We start from the raw sequence: 25,748 nt of genomic DNA, 5'->3' as shown, positions 1-25,748 counted from the left end.
TAACCACTTTTTTTTTTTCATTTTATTGGATGAAATATATTAAAGTGATTAAATTTGATACAATCTACAAACTTTAATGATCTAGTCAAGACATTTTAAAGTTCATATGATGAAAGATTAGTGATCATTGCATGTAAATAACTCGATTATTTCTTATTAATATAAAATTGAATCAATGTGCATTTAATGCTTAAACTATAATTAAATATTTAATTTGATATAAAAATTAAAAATGTATATACTTAACTATATTACATATTTGCTAAACTCTGTTAGGATAATTATAATGTGTCCCCAACAGCCAATAAGAACCCGACAAATGGTGCTTTGATAGGCTATTAGGAGACACATTAGACTTCCTTTCAATAGAGTTAGGAAAATGTGCATTGGGCATTTAGGCTTATGGAAGCAAAATTTGAGTGTTTAATTGCACATTTTAAACTTTAGATATCAAATAAAAAATTTAATTATAGTTTAAATATCAAATACGTGATTAATTTTTTAAAAATGTATTTAGGAGAATTGGTCATCCAACCAATTTTTTAGCATGATATTAAATCCTAGTTGTCATATTTGTTTGATTCTTGAAAACTCATCTATTCACTAATTTCTTTATGCAATCTCTTCCTCAGTGGAACTTATATGCACTAGCCTTCAACCATTGTCTATTTTTTTTATATATAAAATCAATTTGTTTTTTTTTCATAATTAATTAATGTACTATGAAACATTTAAAAGATTTGATGTTTAGGATTTATTTGAATTGTCATAATGTATAGATCTGTGAATCTATTATTAGATATGAGTTAGAAGAGTCATTACCAATATTTTTTTGTTTAGGTGTAATTACTTATCTGAAACAGATTATGATATGCGAAACCAAATTTTAAGTTCAAAAGTACGATTACGTGTGAGAAAAATTATAGCATCCTGACAGCGCCTATTCAAAAGATAGTACCGGTTTGATATCAAATTATTCAAGCCTTGAACATGTTCCAAAATATTTAATATAGCAAATTAATCCTAAAATTACCCATAATAGTTTGGTAGCAATTTGAAACAATTTTTTTGCCTCAAAAGTATTCATAGAGACTAATGTCCCATTCTAAAGAGGCTTTATCATCGAACTTATTATAATATTTTATTCAAAAAAATTAATAAAGTCTCATAATAATTTGGTGTGACTTATTTTGGAGTAGATCTCTCAATAATTTGGTGAGATTTTTATTCAAAAATGCTTATAAAAATTTTATGCTTTTGAGGCAAATTCATTAAATCTCCCAATAGTTTGATATAATTTAATTTAGAAAGTAATCCTTCAATTGTTTGGAAGGAAAAAATTTTATTATTTTATTATTTTTTTGAAAATTGATTTATGAAAAGTTTCAATTGTTTGGTGAATTTCATAAATTTACTTGAAAAAGATTTATTTTTATTTTTATTTTTATTTTTTTAACTTATTTGAGAAGATTTTTTTAATAAAAATAGAATTTTGGAAAATATTCAATAAAAATAAATAATTAGTAAAAATAAAAAATTGAAAATAAATTAAATTAAAAATATAAAATGAATAAAATCAAAAATTAAAAAAAAAGATAAAACAAAAAAAAATAACCTATGATTTGAGTCTGGTCAGCACACGGGTTAATCACGGGTTAGTGAGTCAGAGCGCGAATTTGGATATGCAGAAATGACGTCGTTTTGGGTCCTTATAAAAGCCAAGTTTAATGTTTTAGCCTCAAAATTCCTCTGCTTTCCCTTCTCTCTAAAACCCAACCAAAAACACCGTCAAAGATTTAACCAAAAATTGAAAAAATTCATCGATTTCTAAAAAAGTCACCAGAATATTCAATCAGAAAGTGAAAAACCACTAGTTTTTGAAAAAGTCTTCGAAATCCCATAGAAAAATTTAAACCTCGGTAAAAAATTCAACTGAAAATTTCATCTTTCATTGAAAAATTTATCTCAAACCCAGATTTTTCCAAAAAAAACCCAAAATTTTCAAATTTTTTCAAATTTGCTTAGATTTCTTTAGAAACCCCCAAGAATCCTAATCCAAACCTCAAAAACTTAAATCTAACCCGAAACTTCAAATCGAACTTAAAATTTCAAAATAAAAAATCCTAGAAATATCTTACTGCCTAAAAAATTTTCAAAACACCCAGTTCACTCCCTTTTTTTAAAAATCAACCGTGTCTGTTTCTTATGATTCTTGGTTCAATTTATAAGCACTATTAGGATAAATTTTAGGAAACAGACAGAACCAATCTAGGCTTGAATCCTAGAATTGAGTTCTGCTTAAGCATATTATTAGGATTCTGATTTGGTCTCAATTGAATTTGTTAGTTATTTAGACTTGATTCAGCATTAAAAATATTTGATTATGGGATTGGATTCATATTTTCATTTCCCAAATCTACGATTAAAGATTGGAAGAAAGGAAAAAAATAAAAATAAAAACAAAAATAAATGAAATAATAATAATAATAATAATAATAATAATAATAATAATAATATAGTATAGTATAATATAATATGATATAATAATAATAATAGTAGTAGTAATGTAATATACTAATATAATATACTATAACATAATAATACAATAGTAATAATAATATAATATAATATAGTATGATAACAAAATAATAACAGTAAAGTAGATTTTGATTTACTCCGGACACAGATGGGTATCTATATGGATTGATAATAAAATTGGTTTTGAAAATAACAATAGAGATGAGATTAATTACTATAGTAATAAGATTAAAATTAATAGTGGCATATATGTTTAGATATAAAAATAGTAGTGACGATAAAATAAATTATAATAAAAAAATAATCACTAAGAATATTAAATTAAAAATTGTATATATATTCAAATTATTTCACACTTATAAAATTAATAAATAATTTAAAAATTACTAAATTATTTTAATGTTAAATAGTAATTTTATTAATAATTAATTAATAATTAATAAAATAATAATACATCAAATAATATTTTTTAAATAAAAATAAAAAATTAAATTATAAAGATATTTTATATTCATAATACAAAATAAAGGGTAAAAGAGGAAAAGAAAAATAAAAAGAAACACTAATTGGTCACCGGACCAAAAAAAAAGTCAATGAATAACTAATGAAATTCTCACTTGTCATTTGAATCCAAACGGCTATATAGTGCCGATTGACACAAAAACTTTTGGTAACTGCACCTCCATTATAAATGCTTATGAATTCAAATGAAGGTGCTTATGAATCCAAAGGGAGCCTTAGTCTTTACTGGTGATAACTTTCAATTTACTCTCAAAAGAAAAAGAAAATCTTTATTTGATTTAGTAATTTGTATATTTATATCTTGTAAAATATTAAAATTTGTTTATTCTTATTATATTTTACATGAAATTACGTGTTATAATTTATGTTGACACAAAATATAAAATATATTTTTTTAATTTTGTTAAATTCATATATGATTATTGTTAAATCCATATAGTAATTTGTATATTTGTATTATTTATCATATCATATTTTATATTATCAAATTTAATCGTTATGTTCCTAAATGATCCCAAAAGCATCATAATAATCTTTGATATTTTACATTTATACACTATACATTAAAATGATCTCTAAAGGATCCTACACTTAACATCTACCCATTTATATATATATTTTTTACCCTACCATTTATGGTAGACCAAATATCCCTCAAACTAGCTTTCTTGCCCTTTTCGTAGATACCACTTATCATGGATTGAGACTTAAGCTTTAGACTCACGCAGCTTCAGGACACAAGGATGGATTTTTTTCATGTTTTAAATCAGCCTAACACAAGAAATGATACACGAACACTTTAGACTGCGGGGCTTAACCGCCCAATACGCTACAAAATGAAAGGGCAAAGCAAGTGCTTGAATAAAGGCTAACAAAAAAATAACAAAAAGTTTAAGGCAATAATAAGGATGTTATTACTTAATGGCTCTAGTCTGTGTGTGCATGAAGGTGGAAAACTCTAAATAGCTAAGCCCCTTACATTTAGCACCTGAGATATGTTTCTAAACTCTAGAAATTACAATCCCTTGATTTTATGATCTAACTTACAATCCTTGATTCTAGGAGATTAAGTACTACTGCACAATCATTGACTTGTTGAAATCATGCTGAACACCAAGCCTTCTAGAAGCCTCCAAATTTGATTCTTCCAAGACTATGTTCATGTGTATCCATACTTGGGCTTGACTATATGCTTGCACCTCGATAATCGGTGCTCCCGTCTATACTTGATTAGGTGTCTCTGCACATCGCTCGCCAGTGTCCACCCCTAGGGCTGACTCAATCCTGTCGAACCTGAACACCTTTCTTGAGCTTCTGAAGTCTTGATCATTACCCGTACCATTATTCTGGTCTAGTTCCGTATGACCTAGACTTTCAGTGAGCCTTAAGGCTTTGCCCCCTTGGTTGTCAGACTCTGTCCCATTAGAACTTGAATAGCTACTCGTCTCGAAAAGAATCCCTGAGCTTGGATCAATTTGTCGACTGTGACATTCTGTCACACTCATTCTAACAACACCTTTTGTTGTAGGGGAATCTACTTTTAGAAGCTTGCATTGCTTTGTATTGGTTTGGAATCTATACATAAATATCTATATTACTATATATAAAAAGAGTTTCATAAGCTTTCTATACATTATATATATATATATATATATATTGGGATTTAGTGGGCTTTGGGATTTGAGAGAATATGGATAAGCCTTTTACACATGACAATTATTATTTTTTTTGGGTTTTGTGAGCTTTGAGGTGTGAGGTGTGAGGTGTGAGGTGTGAGGGAATATGAGTTATTTTATAGGTTGAATTTTTAAAGAGTTTGTTATTGTATAAGTTTTTTACATATAATAAATGTGCATATTTTTTTAGATTTAATTGATTTTTGGGTGTGAGAAAATGAGACTTGCTTTTTTAGTCGGATTTTATTTGAGGGAGCCTGTTTTTGTATATGGATTTGTTTCATACTTTTGTTGTATTTGGTACGTAAAACAAAATTATAATATTAACTTTTAATCTTTCACTAATTTGTAATATTTCTTTTATATGTGTAATTTTTAATTTTTTATTTAATATATAAATACAAATATAATGCATTTAAATATCTTTAATTCTATTTTTATAATACAATTTAAAAACATTATTGATCTCAACCAAGCGATGCGGAGTTACAACACTAGTATATATAAAGGTAAGGTATATCTGCAAAGACATTCATCCTCTCTTCACTCTTACTTTCTTATTATTTTGTCTCTCTATCCATTTGTGAGATATTGACTTAGCTGAAGTGCGCCTTGAGGTATCAATTCTTACGTAATATTATTGTTTTTGCTTTGCAGCTTTTTGGATCGAAGAAAAAGTCGTGGAAAAAAGAGGAAAAAAAGGGTAAATTAATCTGTGAAACTGAGGTCAAAAGAAAGAACGACATAAATGTACCTAGGACATTGTAAATGACTAAAAATCACACATCCAAGGATCTTACATTAATTTTCTCCTGATTAAAACGGAAAAAAGAGAAAAATTAAGAGATTGTTTGTATAAAAGTTCTTTTATGTGGATGAATTACGGTACCATCATATCAATTTTGTTGTTTAGATTTTTTTTTTTTTATTGCTTAGTCAAAATATAGATTTTATTAATCTTCTAAAAGGGTATAAAAGATAAAGGCTAACAAGTATAGGTTAGTATTTATAGCATCAGAATCACAAATTAAATTCTGCTGCATGATCAAAGCTACAAAAGGAACATCAATGGATAAAATTAAAAAAAAAAAAAAAGCCTTAAAAGATAAAAATATTACAACCAGGAATACTTATCTTAGAAAATACAAGCACTTTATAACTGAAAATTTGCGTGATCATGCAGATGTGAATTATGAAAGGCAATACAGAAATTGCCAAGCAATGAAAGTCCCACCAAGAACAACCTCCATGTAATTACCACGTAAAATCTCTTTATCATGTTTGTTTTAAAACCTTCCGAAGCTTTCCAAGAACTGCTAAATCCATTGCTTCAGTCAGTATATTTGCTCATTTAACCTTCAAATAATAGCCTGTGCTCCCAAAAAGAGTGACTGAAGAAATTCCAACTGCCCTCAAGACGTTTCACGAAAACCTACCAATGATAATTAGCGATCAACATAAAAGTCTTAAAGAAACAGATATATACTGCTCAGCAGCCCGAGTTGAGGCATATATAGTAGGATTTGTCCTACGTTAGGTTCATCTCAAGGGGTTGATAAGATAGAAGACATGACTCTGTGCCTATTTGTTCTTTATAGTTTAACCTTTATTGCATGTCTTATGGGATTTGTCATGAGGCATAATGAAAATGCCCGTAAGACATGCAATGAAAAATGGGTTGACCATTGACTGATTAATTTTCACAAAAGTTGTTGATTAGTTGACTATTTTGTACTCTCTCCACCTTATTTTGCTGTTTCTATTTTATTTTCAGAAAAGTTTAACAACAAACCTTTGGTTTTGGTATATTTTATATAATTAAAATTTTGATTTTATCATATTTGTAACTTTTCATGATTTTTAATAACAAAAAGTAAAAAAAAAAAATTAAAATCATAAAAAGTAAATTTGAAATGTAAAAAAAAAAAAAAAAGGAAAAAGCTATAGGTTTTTTTTTTTTTTTTTTTTTTTTTTTTTTTTTTTTAATTTTCCAATGTCCCAAAAAGAAGAAAAGAGACAAAGGGATAAGATAGCAATATCAACTTATGGTGGCAAGAGGTTGCCAAGAGGTTAGGCAGCAAAAAATAAGCATAAACTGAGTTGCAATTAGAATAGTTTTTATTTTTTTCTTTTTCATTTTAATTTAAGAATTGTAATTTGAAGTCAGTGGAAAAATTAAGATATATAACAAGACGAGCAAAACAAAATAGAAGAAAAAAAAAGTTTGAGGTTTAACACTTCACAAATTATAATCCTTGGCCTGGCTACAAATACAACAGGAGGAATGAATATGATGATGCGTCTAACATGAAAGAAAAGGGAGCGAAGGTGAGTCAAAAATGACTTGCCGGAAGACGTGGTCAAGACCGGCCACTGGGCTTTACAAGAAGCAAATACCGGCAAGTCATTCTTGACTCAATCCCCCACTCTCTCTCCTTTCATGCAAGAACGCCAATCATCGACCAGGACCATAAATATTAATTCTTATGTATCACTGCTAGCTCTCTCTATGGCTTCAAGCATTGCTAATATATTGCACATTTATAGGAAAACATGGTTGACTTTTATGGCACTTGAAGGAACTCACCACTTTTTTCTAGATCCTTTTAAAGCATCAATTTTATCTGTTTAGGGCAATTTACCCCAATCTAAAGCAATTTTGGACCCACCTGCCATCCACTGGGGAGGGAATAGAACCTTTTCAGGGATAGGGGTGCTTAATTTAGACTTTAAAATATGTTTAATGGGAATTTCTTCCTTTCTTTTTCAAAATTTTATGAGCATATGTTACAATTTTCGGACCTGTTAAGAGGCTCAAATTATCACTTTTGTTTTTTGTTTTTTTTGTTTTTTATGAAAATCACTTCATTAAATTAGGTTAAAATTTTATCATTTTACCTTTTTTTTAATAATAGTATAATATTTTATTATGAATGTAACTTAAAAGAATTCATTCTAAATACATCTAGTGTATGTGTTTATAATACCACCTACTACGCAACTAGGCATGAAAATTTTGAAAAAAAAAAAGCCAAAAACTATAATACATCTCTTCGAATCTCACCCAAAAAACAAATTGAAAAGGTGAATCCTGAGCTGCTTTAAATACTTTTCAATTCTTTGATCAGAATAAGATAAGAAAAGAAGAGATTCCAATTCAATTCTTTGAATATATATCCGCTTATCATCCAGTCGTATACTGATCAAATGTCAATCACAATTAAAGAATAATCTTCAGATCATGTCCAATTTGTTTAATCATAAATCAATGAGAATATCTTCATACTTTTGATGCGCAAAGATAGGATAAGGCTTTGACTCAACTTGAGGCATTTTGTTTGATGAGTTGTAGTTGTTTCTGTAATTTGTCTACAGCTTAATGCTTCTCAATAGAATCCATTCATATTCTTTGTCCCATGCATCAATAGGACTGATGATTTCGAATGTTCAGACTTTCTTATGATTCAAGCATTATTCCACATGCATGTGAAATGGACGTTTGGATTATCTTCAAATAGGTGCTTTCAACAAGAAATTTTAGGTTTTCCTGGTAATGGCTTGATTCGAGGTCGGGTTAAAGCTAGCGATAAAAGGTTGGCAGGAGGAATAATAATTAACAATAAAGAAGTGATCAAACCTCAATAATCTTCTGTTTCTGGGTGGCTAAAACAAGAGCATTCAACGAAAAGAACAAAGGGTACTTTAAGTTTTTGTTGCTGATATACTAAATAAAAGACATGGGAATGTTGGGAGTTTATTTATGAAGAGGTTTGGGAAATGGGTAATAGCCCTAATTTATAAAATGATTTTGGATGAGTAATACTAAGCTTTGAATGCTTCTGAAACAAAGTAAAGGTGCGTAGCTTCCTGATGGATCGATTTGTCCAAAGAGGGCCCAATTTATAGCCATATAATTCCATAATGCTTTTGTCCAGTCGGCAGACCACAGTATTGTTAGCGGCAAGAACGTTCCTCAAGTGGTTAAATACCCGGAGCTTCCATTAGCAGTGAGATAAAAGCTCCTCAAGGTCGGATATTAATTAATGTTACAGCTGATGGGTCCCCAATCTTGCAGGGCATGTAAAGGATATAAGGCAATCACCATAATGAAGTAAACTAGAGAAGACCAAGTCATGATTTTCTGTTGTGATATTTGAATTTAAATTTACAACCGACATAAGGCAATTTCACTTATCCTTTAACTTGTATTTATACCATAATGATCAATGAAACAGTTTACACATTCAAACCCAAACAGATGCTTACAAATACCTGTGATAATTTGCATTTCTTTCAACAATGGCTAATTTAATTTGATTCAATCCACTGAGTCAAAATTTCCTCAATTCTTAATTCTAGAAACCCAAACATCTGAAGATCATAGTTTCTATAAAAATTAGACATTTTTATTCAGTGATAATTTCTGTTAAGCCTCCTCCAAAGCCAGGTCTATAATGTCCATGCTTACCACAACATTCTTTCATATAGCTCTTGCAACAACCTCCAAATTCTCTCTTCTCCAGACTCGTACAAGCATGCGTAGCCTCACGGTCTGGATTCATTGGAATGTCAATGGCAGTGTGAGGTGGCTCACTATAGTCTGTACAACACTTGTGTGCATTAGGATGAGCCTTTGGATTTAGGCTCTCCAAACAACTATGCTCTACCAAGTTTCCTAAAGCTTTAAGGTTAATATGGTTCTCACCACAATGAATAGAATGACAATGATCGTTTTTTGTCTCTCGCTGGTCTGCTTCTGGAGTAGATGAATGATGCGAATGCCCCTGGTGGCGGTGGTTTGCCCCATGGAGATCATTACGTTCTGTGCACAAGCCTAACCTGTGATGGCCTGAACAACAATTGCTGGACAAATTATGGACCTCAATCTTGTGATTGACCTTGTTACAGCTTCCCTGGTCACAGTGCTTTGTTTCATGACTCTCAGAACCATCGTGTGTCCTTCCTGAGTCCGAACATTTATTGCTCCCACATGAATTTGAAGATGAATCTGAATTGGAAGGGCTAGATTGACATCTTGAGGCACACCTCTGGGAGGAGCATTTTGGGGGCTCACACGCCTTTTGGACCTTTCCGTTTATACTAGCATGTCGATGTTCATGAGATGAGTGGCAATGACCGGTTTTGCATCCATGTCTGTCTGTATGTGATGCAGCTGAAGATTTGCAACATTTTCCTGCATGTTTGTGTGTTCCTTGCAAAAGTAACATGCTATTACAGATCACTAACAAGCATGTGCCAACATCAGCAAGAACCGCCGCCCACACAAGTGGATGACCAGCAAAGGCCAAAGCAAGAATTGCAGCCTTGGTACCGATTGACAAACTAACATTCTCAAAGACTTTCCTATGAGCCTTTCTAGCCAGTTGAATAGCTTTCGGTATCTTTCGAATGTCATTTGACATGAGAATCACATGCCCTGTCTCTGTTGCAAGTGCTGAACCCGAAATGCCCATTGAGATACCAATATCAGCTGTAGCAAGTGCAGGTGCATCATTGACGCCATCTCCAATCATTGCCGTTGGCCCTTCCTTCTTAAACTCTTTGATTATTCTTGCCTTGTCTTCAGGAAGAAGTTCTGCGTGGACTACATCTAGACGATTCCCCAGCTGCAATTAATGTAATTGATATTTTCTTATCAACTCGGAGATTTAAGGTTTCCATCTTAAGCTAAATAGGATATCAAATACAAAGAAAAACAACTCCACAGAATTTCTAACAAGATTTGAAGCTGGTTCCTTGTGTCATCATTACTATTTGGATTGTGAGTGCTAAGCTATCCTCTCCTAATAGATGAAGGCAAAAAATTTCAAGTCTTGGTATATCACGAGTTCTAGACTCGAACTGCACCTGTTGTTGTACATGTATTGCTGCAGCTTGATTGTCTCCAGTAAGCATAGCAGCTTTTATCCCCATTGACTTTAGCTCATTGATTGCCTCTGCAACACCGGTTCGACAAGCATCTGAGAGACTGAAGATTCCAGCAGGCGTTGCTCCAGAAAATACATATCCAACTGTCGTTCCTTCCATCATATTGCCTTCTAGAGTTGGAACTATATATCCAAAAATACTAGTGTTAGAACAAGAAAGCCGAATGCTTAACAGTCAGGACCTAAGGAAAAGAAATTGAAATTGGAGTAAAATGTTACTGGCATTTCTAATATTACCCTGAACTGAAGTGTCTATTAAACAAGTTGAAGCCATAGAAGACAAAAGTTTTCACCTGTTCCATGGGCTCTGACCGAAATTTTTCTGCTTCCAATGTAAATATCTCTGCCATCAATTCTCCCATAAATACCTTCTCCAGGGAAATTATGATAATCCTCCACAGTTTCAGGTTTAGGTTCGGTTGAACGTGATCTTCCATAGTCTACAAGCGCAGCTGCTATTGGATGACTTGACTTACTCTCAATACTTGAAACCCTTTAAAAATATTGTAACTAATATTAACATCCAGTGAACTGCAAATTTTTGGGAAACTCACCAATATTGTTAGAGTGGATAATTTGGGTGTGATTTACCATCTTATATTACTACATAAATGAACCTCTTTCATATATTCAAAGTGATTTGAATTCCCATCATATCAGTTGCTGAATACTTTCAATTTTCTATTTGATTTCATTCACTAGTTTTATCAAATTGAAGGGGAAAGTATGAAGCCCATACCAGTTAAGCAATGTGTTCAAGCTTATATCTTCACAGAGAGATCGAAAATCGGTCACAACAAATTCACCCCTGGTAAGTGTACCAGTTTTATCAAAAGCTGTGATCTTAATTTTGGAAAGGATTTCAAGATAGTCGCCCCCCTTAACAACAAGTCCTGATGTTGCTGCTTTTGTAAGTGCACAAAAAGTTGCAACAGGCGTAGAAAGGATAAGCGCACATGGACATGCACTCACCAAGACAACCAATGCCAAGTGAAACCAGTGGTGAAGGTTATGCACTCTAAATGCAGCTGGAATCACAGCAATGGCGGCTGATACAATTATAATTGCTGCAAATAATGACCAACAAAGATAAATTAACTATTCTATTTGCACTTATCCAAGAAGAGCGAAAGCTGCATTGAAGACAGTAATGTAAAATGAGGATGTTTAGAAAAATTACTTCTACATGGATTTAGGGTTTGGCATAAAGCATAAACCTATTAATCTTAATGATCTGAACTAAAAGGTAGTTCGGTTTCTGTTTTCTCTCGAGGCATTAATGTCCACAGGAGCTACTAATTCTTCAGAAAATCCAAAAAAGGCGAATTCAATGCATTTTAGTGACAGTGTTTCCTAATTTATTCTCCCTTGTATAGAAGATGGTAAACCGAAACCTTGTAAATATAGATCAAAATTAACTAACCTGGGGTGTAGAACTGGGCACATTTGTCTATGAATCTTTGGGTTCTAGATTTGCTGTTTTGAGCTTCCTCCACCAGCTTTGCCATTTTAGCCACTACACAGTCTTCAGCTACAGCAGTAGTTTTAACACTAATATAACCTATAGAAGCAGAACAACCCTGTCAGAACCAAATTGTGTGACTTAAGAAAAGAGAGAAGAAACTGAGTTGCTACCATTTAAATTGATGGTGCCAGCCCAGACAGTTGAATCCTTTTCTTTGGTAACTGGAAGTGATTCACCAGTTAGGGTTTTCTCATCCACTTCACATTTCCCATCTACAACAATTCCATCAATGGGTATAACTTCACCAGCCTTAACTGCCAGAACAGTGTTCAATTTCACTTCATCGGCATCTACTTCTTCTCCAGTCTCAGCAATGACTGCTTTTTGGGGAGTTATACTCATCAATGATGACATAACAGCAGTAGCCTGAGACATCATGCATGCTTAAAATTAAATTTGAACATGTTATATAAATAAACTTATTAGATGTTGTCAGCCTATATCAAGTTATTCAAGCTTAAAGTAAGCAACAATGAGAGTTGTTTGCATATGCTAGCTCCTAGCCATTATAAAGTAGTTTAAATTAATAGGATCGGATTTTTAGTACATTCTCAGTGCAGTGAGAGAGGCAAATTTTAGCAAACCTTATGGCTTGCTCTTGACTCGAGCCATTCCGCAACGGTGAAGAGGAAGACTATAGTTCCAGCTTCAGTGTAGTCTTTCATTGCAACGCTCCCTATCACTGTAAAGTAAATAACACGTATCTTTTAAAGACAAATGAATAATATTAATCTAAATGCACCTCAGTATTTGGCTCGATTAATGACTTCAAAAACAAAAACAAAAACAAAAACAATTGTTACTTTTGTTATTTGCCTTTAGTTTGTTATGTATTTTGGTTCCATAAATGTTCTTAAGATGCAAAAGCAAATGATATTAATAAACAATATCATATATATGTAAATAAAATAAGCAAGTAATTCAAATGTAATACATTTAAACATAATTCTCTATGTAAAAGTAAACATATTTAATTTTATATTTTATACAACTTTAGTTTTAAATTTTTAATTATGAAAAAAAATAATATTTCTTGTTTGCATATATCTAAACGAGTTTTCTGTTATATGCTTTCGCAAAACAAGGAAAAAAAAAAAAGATAGTGGAAATAAGAGGCAAAGAAAGCTTTAATTTTTTCTTAAAGTTCGTTAGCTTATCTGCACTCTAAAATTTATGTAAATATACTAAAATTTTAGCAGTTTTTTGGTTGAGATTAGTGACGGAAAAATGAACATGCCAACCAAAAACTTGAATATCTGAATTGAAAAAAAAAAAAAATCAGCTATTCAAATTTAAAATAATTTGAACTTGGGACCTTCCACCTGATTAAAATAGATAATAATTCGAACTTAAGACTAATTAAAGAAAAAAAATTTAATTACCCCAAATCCAAAAAATTTGGATCTGAAACAATATTCTAAACACCAGATAACCCAATTTGAACCCATCTTGTTTAATTACCACCTCTAGCATACGAGACAAGGATTAACGTTTGAGTGGTCATATGATTGGAGAAATCAGAGAGGTCAAAAGCAAGACGAAAATAGGGCGGAGGGAAGCAACTTTATGAGTTGTAAAGTTGAACCACTCAGCCAAACTCAATTAAAGGTGATAGCAATAATTTAGGTCTCATTTTGTAGCATATAATCATCAAAGTAAGGTAACAATTTTACGGAAAGAAAAAGGAGGAAAACTGAAACTTGGTTGGGATCAAATTTAACTACTTATGGGAAATCTTAAGGGACCAAAATTGTATTTTCTCGAATTTCTTCTTGTCCTAGAAAGCTACCAACGGACGCTACTGAAACTCGTTTTTTGTTTGGCTCAAGTAATTTGCTACACTATGGTCCAGTTTGATATTACCATTACAAATATATATATATATATATATTCATATTTATTTTTATGATTAAGAACAAATTCGTTGCAGTCAGAATTTTTTTTTTATAACAAATATAATATTGTTGGACGCTTTGAGTTTTTGTGATCAAATTCGATAATAACAGTTCCGATTGTTAATGAGTAATGACAGCATAAAAAAAAACACAATTGATGAAAAGTTTAAGCCAAATATCAACCAAACCGAATGCCAAGGGTCAAGCAACCCCTCACACACACACACACACAATATATATATATATATATATATAAAGGTATGTATTTTTTATAACGCAAAACCTGTTACTATAAGGAACTGTCTAATTCATGATATGTAGATTTATATCCTATATATGGTGGCTCTGAGAAATATTGTCCTTTTTTTTTTTTTAATTTGGTTTCGATATTTATTATCTTTTTTTTTGTTTGCATATTCTAATAGATATGAATTTTTTTTATAAGTTTATTGTCAAATTAAAGACTCAATAGGACTGAAAGAGATAATTATATAAGATTATACATGATATATACGTAAAGATAGAATATGTAAAGATGACATGAAATTCAGAAAAAATCTATTTGAATCAGAATTTAAATTAATACGAACTTGAAACAATTAGAAACTATTTGAATCAAATTAAATTAATTTAATTTTAAAATTGAATAATTTGAATTAGGAATGATAAAAATTGATTGAACCCAGAAATAACTATATTCAAACCTTACATGACCAGCTAAATTTTCACCCCTACATATGTAAACATATAAGATGTCTAGTAAATTTATGAATCCAAAATGCTTAATAAGAATTTTTTGAGTAACTTGACAAATCTATCAACCCATTAATTATATTACACAATTTCATGGAAATTAAACATATTAAAAATCTTTTGCAGACAACAGTTCCTATAACCTATCCTAAAAATAATTGGTCTAACTTATTTCATTTTGGTGACATTTTGTCAAGCAAGTCTAAAAGAAAAACAAAAGGAAAAGAAAAAAAAAAAAAAAAAAGGAAGCATAAACTTTTGGCTTTACTTGAAAGGAGGGGTTGGATTTTGAAGGATTGGACTCCACCTCAAAAAAGTGATCGTGAGGCCACTAATTTTATGTGCTAGAAAGGAAAAAAGATGATCCACCAAAAAAAAAAAAAAAGGCAAAATGGGAAAAGAAAACAATAAAGAAACAAATTAAGGCACAAAGTTCTATGATTTTGCTGCACATAAACGGTTAATATTTCAATAAATTCACATAAAACCAAGTCTAGTTTTAAGAAGAAAACAATAAGCTTTATTAAAGCATTGTCCTACATATTTATTTTCAAATCTAAGGTATCTTTCACTTTTCAAATACCCACTCAATCCCCTAAAACTTCTTTTAACCCTAAAGTTAAAAAATAAATAAATAAGAAAAAAGGCTAAGGAGCGCCCTTAGTCCATCACTTATTATGTGTTCATAGCAGTATGAAACTATAATTATTAGTTTTTGGTAACAACAAAATCATAAAAATACTTATTGGAATACTTGAATGTTAATTAATTCAATGTTAAATACTTATAGCATCCGCACATTTAATTCGATGATAAGTACCATATATATTTTTATTTAAAATAAATAAAAATTCTTTGTCGTTTACATTTTTTTTTTTAATTGTACTTGATGGAGTAAAAAACATAGACATTCGGGATTCAGATAAAGGAGAAAAACTTACAATTTCATGTATGAAATTAAGAAGAAAAGTAGTGTAAAAAGAATTTACCTGCTATGAGCATAAGAATGTTGATATCGAGCCTGAAATTCATAATGGCCGCATAGCCCTTCAAAACAATGGGGCAGATGCCAATAGCCACGGCTCCTACAGCTAGCCATTGCAAAGGGTGGTAAACATACTTCAAAAATGATAACAAAAGCAGCAACCCACAAGCCACTGCAAAAGGGCTTGGCCATTTTTTCTGGTACTTGATCTCCCCATGTGCTCTCACATTTGCTTCCAGTCTTGCTTGATTTAGAGCCTTAACTGTATGCAAAAATACATAAAATAAAATAAAATAAAATCAATTTTTGGTGACAAATTCCAAAAAATAAAAAATAACAAGAAACAGTGGTGGTCTTCTGTTAACCATTCATATAAAGCATGTATAATGAGCCACTCAACAAATTATTGCATCATTGATGTAGCAAGAAAGCACACACGCATCCTATTTCATAAAACGTTGGCCAATCATATACTATATATATGAGTTGTTCATATTTATTAACAAATGAAATTTGTAAGAAAAAAGTTATACTTTTTTTAGTATTTTTTTATTTTTATTATCATTCTTGAAAGTTATCTAGTCCTACATGATTTATGATTAAAAGAAGTTGATATAGGATGAGAAATTGAGGATTTTTTTTTCATTGGCTACGTACTTTAAAAGAATTAATTAATTCGAAAGTGAAGAAACCAGATGGCATGATAAATACTATCAACTCTCTTTTAAAAATAAAAAATTAATAATATCACATTCAACTCTAACTTTTTTAAGAAAAAATTAAAATAAATGAATCATTCAATCTTTTAAATCAAAATAAAACATATTGTATCTAATAATTTAAAAATAATTATTATAAATTATAAATTCGAAAAAATTCCTTAACAAAAAATCATCTACTAAATTTAAATTAAATTTTTCATATTAAAATAAACGATTTTTACTAATTAAGTTAACCTCTTGTTAACGACTGTAACTCCTATTTCTGCTGTAACTTGAACAGATTAAAATTTTTTCAAAGAATAGTAACATATGCACTTAGGAAATGATTGTTTTTGTTTAGACAAATTGTCTTCCTATTTTTTTGTTAGTATTATTATTTTTTGCGGTTATATATTTTTTAATTTAAAATTTAATTTAATTAATTTATATAAATAATATTTAATAAATTTAAATTCTAATATTTATAATAATTTTTCTTTATCACCAGCCTCTCGCTCCTTCGTAAAAAAGCAAAAAGCACTCCTTTAACTTTTGTTAAAAGACGGTTACCATAAAGTACTTACAACAAAACTCCCTTCCCACCATTTGACTTTACACGCCTGATCCTCCTTCGGCCCAAATTTTAGCTTTACTCTCTTCCAAACATTATTTTATGAAAAGAGTAAATAATTTTTTTTTATTTGCCTCCAACGGGAAACCATTAAGCAAATGTTATCAATGAACGTAAGATTCCAATTATTTTAGCAGTGAAATGATGTCCCTAAGAAAAACATTCAAAAATGAAAAAAAAAAAAAAAAACAGAGAAAAAGAATATACTGGAAATACTATATTTTTAGCCTCATATTTTAAAATACAAACATATTTTTTTCACCAACTTGCCAAAAATTTTAAAAATTTAAGATCAAATTGTATTTTCTATGTAACAAATACTTATGTTATCAACTCAAAGTCGTTTCAGAAATAATAAAGTACTAATATATAAATATATAGATTGAAAAAAGGATAGAAGGATAATTAAGGGACAAGCTACCAATTTGATGCTGAGAAACAAGGAGATTGTCATGGAGAACAACGACAGTTCTTGTAGGAACAATCACAGATACTTCTTTGACACCTTCAAGAGATTTCAATATACTTTCTATCAGAGGAACCTCAGAGGAGCAGCAGAGACCCAACACATCAAAATAGCTCTTCTGAAGTTTATTTTTTGCAGCCATTTTTAAACTTTTACCCTGTCTATTGGCTGCTGCAAACAAGAAACAAAAATTAAAATCTGATTCAAATTGAAGATTTTTGTTAATTGTCTATTAAAGTTTGTTTATTGTCTGTAATCTGGGATTGATAGAAACAAAAGAGGAACAGACAGAAAAGAAACTCATGAAAGCCTTAAACTAACAATGGAAGAAACGAAACTAAGACGAAGAAAGATATTTATGCTTGTATTTTGAATCATTAGAATTTTTGTCATGGTCCAAAATGGATGCTTTGGAGTTAGAAACATTACCTTTGTAATAGAAGTCAGGAAAAACGAAAAAAAAAAAAGAAATGGGGGGAAAGGAGCAGATGGATATTAGAATTGGTTTAAAGGTAAGAAGAGAGCCTGTTTAAATAGAGATGGTTGGGGCCTTGGGAGGGGGACTGGTGATTGAGAAGATGGTTATGTAAAAAAATTATGTAAAAGACAATATTTAGTAAGAAATCAAAGAATTGTGGCCAAACTAGTGAATTTGATTTGATTTTGCATGTGGTGTGGGGGGAATATAAGGCATCCATGCCCATATCATCTCACTCACTCACCTTTCTCTCGTGCGGAAGAGACAGGGAAATGGTGGAGAATCTGTTTAGTGTTGGAAATTGGAATGTTATCCACGTATGAATCCACACTTTGTGTCATATAAAAAAATAATAATAATAAGACGTTCAATTCAAAGCAAGAGTTTTTCCGAAACGTAAGAACCTGCCTGCCACCTTTTATGAATCCGTTTTTGCGTGACAATTTTGTAGCCTATGATTTGCATTAGGCCTAAATTCTATGGGACCCTGACTTGGATGATGGGTCAGAGATGGGGACCCATTTTTATCTATTGTGAGTTTTGGGTCAGATTCGGGTGGACAAAGTGAGTCAAAAATGGTCAAACCCATTGTATCTGCGGAGCCCAATTTGAAGCCATGAAAGGCACAAGCCGAGGGCATTATTTTATACCCCCTACGAACCGTGTATCTCACTTATTTCTCAAAATTGTCAACAAGCTGGCAATAATGGAGAATTTTTGTTCTGGGAACTTGCCTAAAATTGTGTTTCTTCATTGTAAGGGAATTTTCGATGTGAATAATTAGCTTATGTACCATAATTTATACTTAATTGACATGCGTATCTATGAAAAATAAAAAAGTAATACTGATTGAATTGGTATAAGTGAGGTATATAGGCCATGTTGTGTTTTGCTAGCATTGTCTTACTAGGCTATCGAATATTTTTTCGCACATAAGAGAGTTTGAATTACATGATTTCGAGTCAATGATAGGTAAATATTTCTTTTAATTTACATAAAATCAAGTTCGACTTCTCATAATTAAACACACTGCAGTAAGAGTTTTTTTTTTTTTTTTTTTTTCTCATAATTTTCGTGTCAATTCAAATATGATCTAATAAATTGATCATGTCAATAGCAGTTCCAACGAAGTGATAAAGGATAGTTACCTCTTGCCACAAACAAGGGATACTCTGCGGATGGACAAAGTTTTGTGGCTTAAAATAGACCGAAAATTATCTTCTTTCGTTTCTTTGTGCACTCGTTTTATAATCATGACCTTGCAGAAAGTCCTTAATAAACACCACAATTCGATCATAATTAAGTTTGTGAATTGTCTGGTTCAAAAAAAAAAAAGAATTTCCGTGAATTGCATATGCATAGACCCCTCTAATATATGTATATATAGACCAATAATCATATATATATATATATATATATAGTACTGTTGATTAAATAGTGAGACCTTAAACACCACAATTCTATCATAATTCATTTTGAGAATTGTATTTTCTGTGAATTGCATCTACCCTTGTAATATATGTATAGATGAATAATCATATATACTGTTGATTAAGCATTGAATTCCATTTTTCTTTTTTTTGCCAAAAAAGATATATATATATATATATATATATACTTTTTTTTTGTATGTAACAGATTGCAGCTTGAGGATAAAAAAAAAAAAGGTTTGAGGGTATTAAAATTTGAATTTTAAATTTATTAAATGTCATCATTTTAAAAGTAATTACATGAATCAATTGAAATAAGTTTAAGTTCAATATATACATATATTTGCTATTTTTTAAATACATTTACTATTGACAAAACATTGACTGCATAATTCACATGCCAATCATGCATCATGCATCATGCATGTACATTTGATAATGCAAAGAAATGAAAGGTTAGGATCTGATTTTCAATCAATACAATTTTTTTAATCTCTTTAAACTGTAGTTTTCTTTATAACAAATAATAATAATAATAATAAATACCCTTTGAGTGTTGTCTATTTCGTAAGACATCTCAGTATATATTTAACATTATCTTGCAAGTAAAGTGGCATCCCAATTCCCAACTAAATGATGCATAAAATATGCAGAGTGATGGTCTTATTTAAAGACATTAACTACATAAAAAGGCCAATATGTGTTTAGCTGAAATGCAATGAAGGTACTCAGTATATTTAATCAAAAGAATGGCGAGTGGAAGAAAATTTTTAATAGATGATACATATATATATAGTTTACTTTTGATTTTGCCTGATTGGCTAGCTAGGATTAGCTTAATCCATTATTAGAGAAGATAAGCTTTTAATTGAGAAATATTGTGTTACATGCCTTGCATATGCACTAATAGTTTAGAAATCCTCGGAATAAAATTCCAAATATATGGCTTAGGATCGCACTATTGGATTCCAAGAGTTTTAACAATATAGCTCACAATTCATCACAATACGTACGGTGCTTTTTTTAAAATTTTAATTATTTACTTTTAACGTGAGATTTAAAAATATAACTGATAAATTTCAAGATGAATATCTAATAAAAATATTAATTAACAAATAAGGTGGTATTTTAGAGATAGTAAATAAAGAAAAAGGTTGTAAGTATTTATATTTAAATTTTAAATTTATTAGATATTATTTTTTAAAAGTAATTATATGAATCAATTGGATTAAATTTTAAATTCAATAAAGCATTTCTTTTATCATCATTTTAATAATAACAAGATGAAATCAATATCATTTTCTTTTACTATTTTTTACTTTTAACTATTGAGAACGAAATGTTATTGCTTAGCAAATTATCAAAATCCGTACGAGCAATTTTCACTAACACTTTTATATTTAATGATCACCACTAAATATGAATGATTCTACATTTGATCTATAGTTAGTAAATAGCTACCTGCACTACTAATCCACTACCAAAAAATTATAAAATATTGTCCATCTTATTGGAAGTAATTGCTCATTTGAGGTCGTCCCACTTTCTTATATAACATGCATATCCTTCTTTAGTTACTACATAATTAATCAATAATCAAAGCTGAATTGCTTACTTTGTCATCCTATTTTGTCAACTTTTTTGGAGATGCTCGTTCCTAAATGTCCTTGTCATATCTCTTTCTTTTTATGTCCAAAGATGCTCAATTCTTTATATATCCCACATTGAATATTTTCCCACCATTTGCCAATATTGGATGGGAAAATATTCCAGCACTTAGAAAATTAAGATTAAAAAGTTTCAAATATATATATAGAAACCCACGTAATGTTTCATATCTGTCAACAAATAAATAATAGAACTTATATTTGCTCTGCCACCTGTTTGCTTTTAAGCTACAAAAAGTACATTTTTGGTACGCTATATATCGTTTCCTAGTAAGTTTTGACGTAATTGAAAGTTTGATTGTATTCCAAAATTCAAACTCTAAATTTTTTATAAAAAGATTATAATATAAAAAAAAAATTAAACCTGTTAGATATTATTTTTTAAAGATATTAATTTTTGTTTCATTCTACATGTTTAGATGAGAAATTAAATTAATACATTAGTCGAAATCTTCTTTTTTATTTTATTTTTTAAAAATTATATATATTTTTGAAGTCGATAAGATGGTATTACTAGTTTGACACTAAAAGGTGCCAGGCTAAGCAATCATGGAGAAAATTAATAGCAAATAGGTGTAATGTGAATCAAAATTCAAGCTTTTTGTTCAGCAACAGGATCATGGACATTGTTCTCCTCGTTCCGATGCAAAAAATACAAACACAGTGGTGGCCATTAATTTATATATTTATTCCAAAACCATGTTTTAGAATATTTTCGACATATTCTTCTTCAGAGAATAGAGGCAATTATCAATCAGAGGCCAAAAGATAAATGTGGTGGTTGTGTCATCACCACCATTGCCTAATAATTATTGAGTTGTAAATAGTTCGGCCTGCAATCATCCCTAGACATAGTAGTGGGTTGCCCACTCGTGCTTTGTTAATCGTCTGTCAATTGCTTTACTTGCTTTAGATTTCAATTCCAAAAATCAAAAGCAAAGCTGCTTCATGCTTGGATAATGCATTACACCTTTTTTGCTTTGTAGTTTGTCCTCTCCTCTCTCATTTTGGCCACGCTGTATCTCACTGACTCTGCCTGTCTGTCTGGCTTGTACATACAAACAATGCAACTATAAATTTGAAGATATGGGGAGATTGGCTGTACGAAAATTTTGACTGATTGTTCTCCTTTCGGACAAATGCTACTCAAAAGAATTTTTTATTTCGGTATTAACCTTTTTATTTCCATTTGCTATGAGGTTTCCTTCAATAACATTAGTTTTGGCCCCCCATATCATTGGTCATCAAATTATATGTTACTGGGAGAGGACCCCATAATAATTGATAAAGACTTGAAGTCCTTGTTGGACTGCTTGGGATAATTCATTCATAAGATACCGCTTTTATCAAATATTTTAAGAAATAAATATTTAGTTTTTATCTTAATGATTTAAATTTTAATTAAATCAATTGTTATATGATAAAGGATACTAAAGGATTTGAGGTTTTTTACGAGGAAGAAATAACGCATCTGCCAGCGTAACAGAAAACTTGGTGAAAAACTATTCTTCTCCACGGCAGAAATACTATCCTTTCTTGATTACCTTCCTCATGGAGGAGCCCACAAATACCTTCATCATGGAGGAGCCCACCATTTCTTTGATTTGAATATCTCAAGCCGAATCTACAAAAAAAAAAAAAAAAGAAAAATCTCTCTCTACTTCCTACAAGCTCAGCCATTCAGTTGCACTCCTAACTGGCCACGTACCCTCTACCTCTACCTCTCCCTTTCTCTTTCCTCTTGTCGACGCAGGCTCTCCCGAAAGGATTGCACAATAATAATCCCCCCCACCTGTTGTCACAGACAAGGCTCCCCAGTGTCTCATACGAAAAGCCCACAGTTGGGAGAAAATTTCAGATATACAGAAAGAAAACAGTCCTTGAAATAACAAAGCAAGCTCTTTTCCCCAGCTAATAATTAACATATGAATAACACAACAAAACCCTCAATCACCTTCAGAGACAAAACCGAGAATATAGAAAACAAAAAGAAATCGAGACCCCTGTATTATATTAGCATTCAAGTGTCTCACAGTTCACAGCACCATGGATCCAGCTTCATAAAGTATTCCATCACTCTGCCCTGCATCTTGGTCAATCTACATCTTTGTAAAGAATGCCAATGAAAGAAGTCTTGTAGGTTAAAACTCAAGCGTATGTTTCAGTTCATTGCATCATAATCATCCAACTTCTCATTGTATTCCAACACCTTCCTCCGTATCTTAGATGTGTCTACCCATGTTATGAAATCTTCCATGTTCCTTGTTACAAGGAATGCTGGGTCTGTCACTGTCTCTGGACCCACTCGAATATGCCCCTGCTCAATATATGTGACTGCTTCTTTTAAGTGCTCTGCAAACTTTAGGTGCACCAAGACAGTTGAAAGCCTACGTCTGCAAACAAAGAATATCACCATATGAAAGAAGAAGGGCACATCATGTACTTACATCTATTGCCCTATTCAGGCAAAAACAGCCACAACATTAATTCTTGCGGTGGAACAAAATTCAGGTCAAACAAAAGCCATTGAACAGCACAGTTTTTTCTCAACTGTTCCATGCATTCATACGAGTACCATTCCAGGTCTATGCAATCACATGAGCACCATTCCAGGTCAAATATTATTCATTCTCAGAAGCATTCGCTTACCTACAAAAAGATGATACTGATAACCGATCACATAGAGCCAAGCTTTTCCTGGTAGGGATTACACCCATATTGTATCTGCCAATATGAAAACAACAGATGAATCAAGTCTTTTGCTTAAGATATGCAAACTCATGCATTTAAAGAAAGTCAAGTATTTTGAAATCTCACATCTTTATCTCTTCCATTGAATGATCTCATAACAAGCATGTATATAGAAATCAAGTAATGATATCCATCAGTGAACGGTAAAGGATTCAGGTAATACTGATTAAGAAGCACAATGATCTGAAAGGTGAAAATAATGATTTTTGCTTTCTTTGCAGAAGCATAGTCAGGGGCATCCTAGATTCAAGACCACCTTTCGGGCATTCTTAGGAGTTTACTTATGCCTAGGATGAATCCTCAAAATTTTCTGTTTATTACAATAGGATACATTAAGTGTCAGTATAACTCGTCTATCTATTTTGTCATTTTCATTCAAACTTTGAGATGTTTGGAAAGTAAAATCTCTCTCTCTCTCTCTCTCTCTCTCTCTATATATATATATATATATATATATATTCCATCCCTTTTCTCCCCTTTTCTCTCTAATTCCTCTTCCCCCCTCTCCCTATTCTGTTAATCCTCCTCGGCAGCATCAGTTCTTCAACTCAATTTCATTCTCTAAAACATCAAAACCAGAAAAAGTACGCAGCAAATCAAAAACACTGAAAAACACAAGCCTAAAGTAGTACCATTTTCATATTCTATTATACATTTCTACATGTTAAAAACATGAAATATTCATTCATAACAAAGCCACCAGCTTTCCTTTGTTCCCTAAAAAATATTATAGAAAGAAAAAAAGTTCCAAGTAACAATGCAAACACTATTCACCACTAGATTACACCTGAATTACTATGATTAAACATATTTCAATAAAGAAAACTCACAGCTTCTCTAACAGCAAATCAGTCATCTCGATCCGAAAAGGGTCCCGGGGGTCCATTTGTTTCAATATATTAACCAACTTCTGCACCATCCGGCACAAACTCGAATATCTGTTTTCAATTTCAAACCCACCATAATTAACAAAAAAAAAAAGGACAGCCAAGACTAACAATGAACCCAATTCAAGAACCAACGGAAGGAAGTTGAGAAATTATGTACTTCTTGTAATCGTCACGACCAGTGACATGATAACGGTGCATAACGAGATTCTCTCGGTGGCCACCCTCTCTTTTCCATTCCAAAAAGTTTACTTTCTTCAACAGCTTCTTCTCGTGAAACTTTAGCTTCCTCATCGTTCTTCAAAAAGATGGAAAATAGAGGGAAGAGAAAGGGAGAGAAGCACTGCCGCCACGGTCTGCCAGCCGATGGTGGCTGGATTACAAAAGAGGAGAAAAAGGAAGGTTATTTCTTGCTTAGGGCATAAGAAATTGGGCTGCCTCAAATTGCCCCTCTTTAGTTAAAGGGGTGGCCCGATAAGCCGTAGTTTGCCCAAAAAGGCCCAATCATGCCTCACAAACCCAACCCCTGATTCTATTAATTATGTCCTTTAATTTGCTATCTCAAATAAAACCCAACCAAAAAAAAAACCTCCCATCCAATGGCATTTTCGATAATTGATAAAAAAGTGGTGGGCGATATTTGAGAACACTGTAACCGAGGCATCCATTGTTGAGTGTGGGACCGGGGCGTCTCTTTTTCTTTAGAGCCGACTTTCTTTTTCGCTTTTTCAAAAATCGATATTCTCTATAGTAATTTTTTTTGCCAAAAATGTCCTTGAAATGAGCTTGAATTAACCAAAATACCCTCCTTTCAGGTAGAATTATTTCAGGAATGAAATGATTAACCATTGACTAGAGACATGTGTCCAAATGCTACTTGGGTCCTTCCATCATC

At 31.4% G+C, this 25,748-nt stretch overlaps 2 protein-coding genes across 6 annotated transcripts; both read right to left on the bottom strand.

Moving 5' to 3' along the window:
• Positions 1-8,913: 8,913 nt before the first annotated feature.
• On the bottom strand, positions 8,914-18,447 carry LOC111303454 (putative inactive cadmium/zinc-transporting ATPase HMA3). 5 transcript variants are annotated; one of them, XM_022899721.2, is made up of 10 exons: positions 18,070-18,447; positions 17,596-17,808; positions 15,847-16,104; positions 12,794-12,891; positions 12,320-12,575; positions 12,108-12,245; positions 11,424-11,751; positions 10,978-11,177; positions 10,605-10,807; positions 8,914-10,363 (listed from the first exon to the last, which is right to left on the bottom strand). In XM_022899721.2, the coding sequence occupies exons 2-10, from the start codon at positions 17,780-17,782 to the stop codon at positions 9,143-9,145; spliced, it is 2,889 nt and encodes a 962-aa protein (XP_022755456.1). In that variant the 5' UTR covers positions 17,783-17,808; positions 18,070-18,447; the 3' UTR covers positions 8,914-9,142. The 5 variants fall into 5 exon arrangements, with proteins under 5 accessions (XP_022755456.1, XP_089598488.1, XP_089598487.1 ...); XM_089742362.1 differs by having other exon boundaries at positions 12,757-12,891; positions 18,070-18,143; XM_089742361.1 differs by having other exon boundaries at positions 17,596-17,811; positions 18,070-18,138.
• A 4,593-nt stretch (positions 18,448-23,040) lies between these two features.
• Positions 23,041-25,271, bottom strand: LOC111304278 (uncharacterized). Its single transcript, XM_022900821.2, has 4 exons — positions 25,014-25,271; positions 24,797-24,904; positions 23,865-23,939; positions 23,041-23,608 (listed from the first exon to the last, which is right to left on the bottom strand). Exons 1-4 carry the CDS (start codon positions 25,145-25,147, stop codon positions 23,377-23,379), a joined length of 549 nt encoding a protein of 182 aa, XP_022756556.1. The 5' UTR covers positions 25,148-25,271; the 3' UTR covers positions 23,041-23,376.
• Positions 25,272-25,748: the final 477 nt, after the last annotated feature.

The sequence above is a fragment of the Durio zibethinus genome, chromosome 13, assembly GCF_047325235.1.
Source record: "Durio zibethinus cultivar Kanyao isolate XHJ-2024 chromosome 13, ASM4732523v1, whole genome shotgun sequence".
Taxonomy (NCBI): domain Eukaryota; kingdom Viridiplantae; phylum Streptophyta; class Magnoliopsida; order Malvales; family Malvaceae; genus Durio; species Durio zibethinus.
The sequence above is the reverse complement of the archived record's forward strand: the minus strand, read 5'-3'. Positions and strand labels throughout refer to the sequence as shown.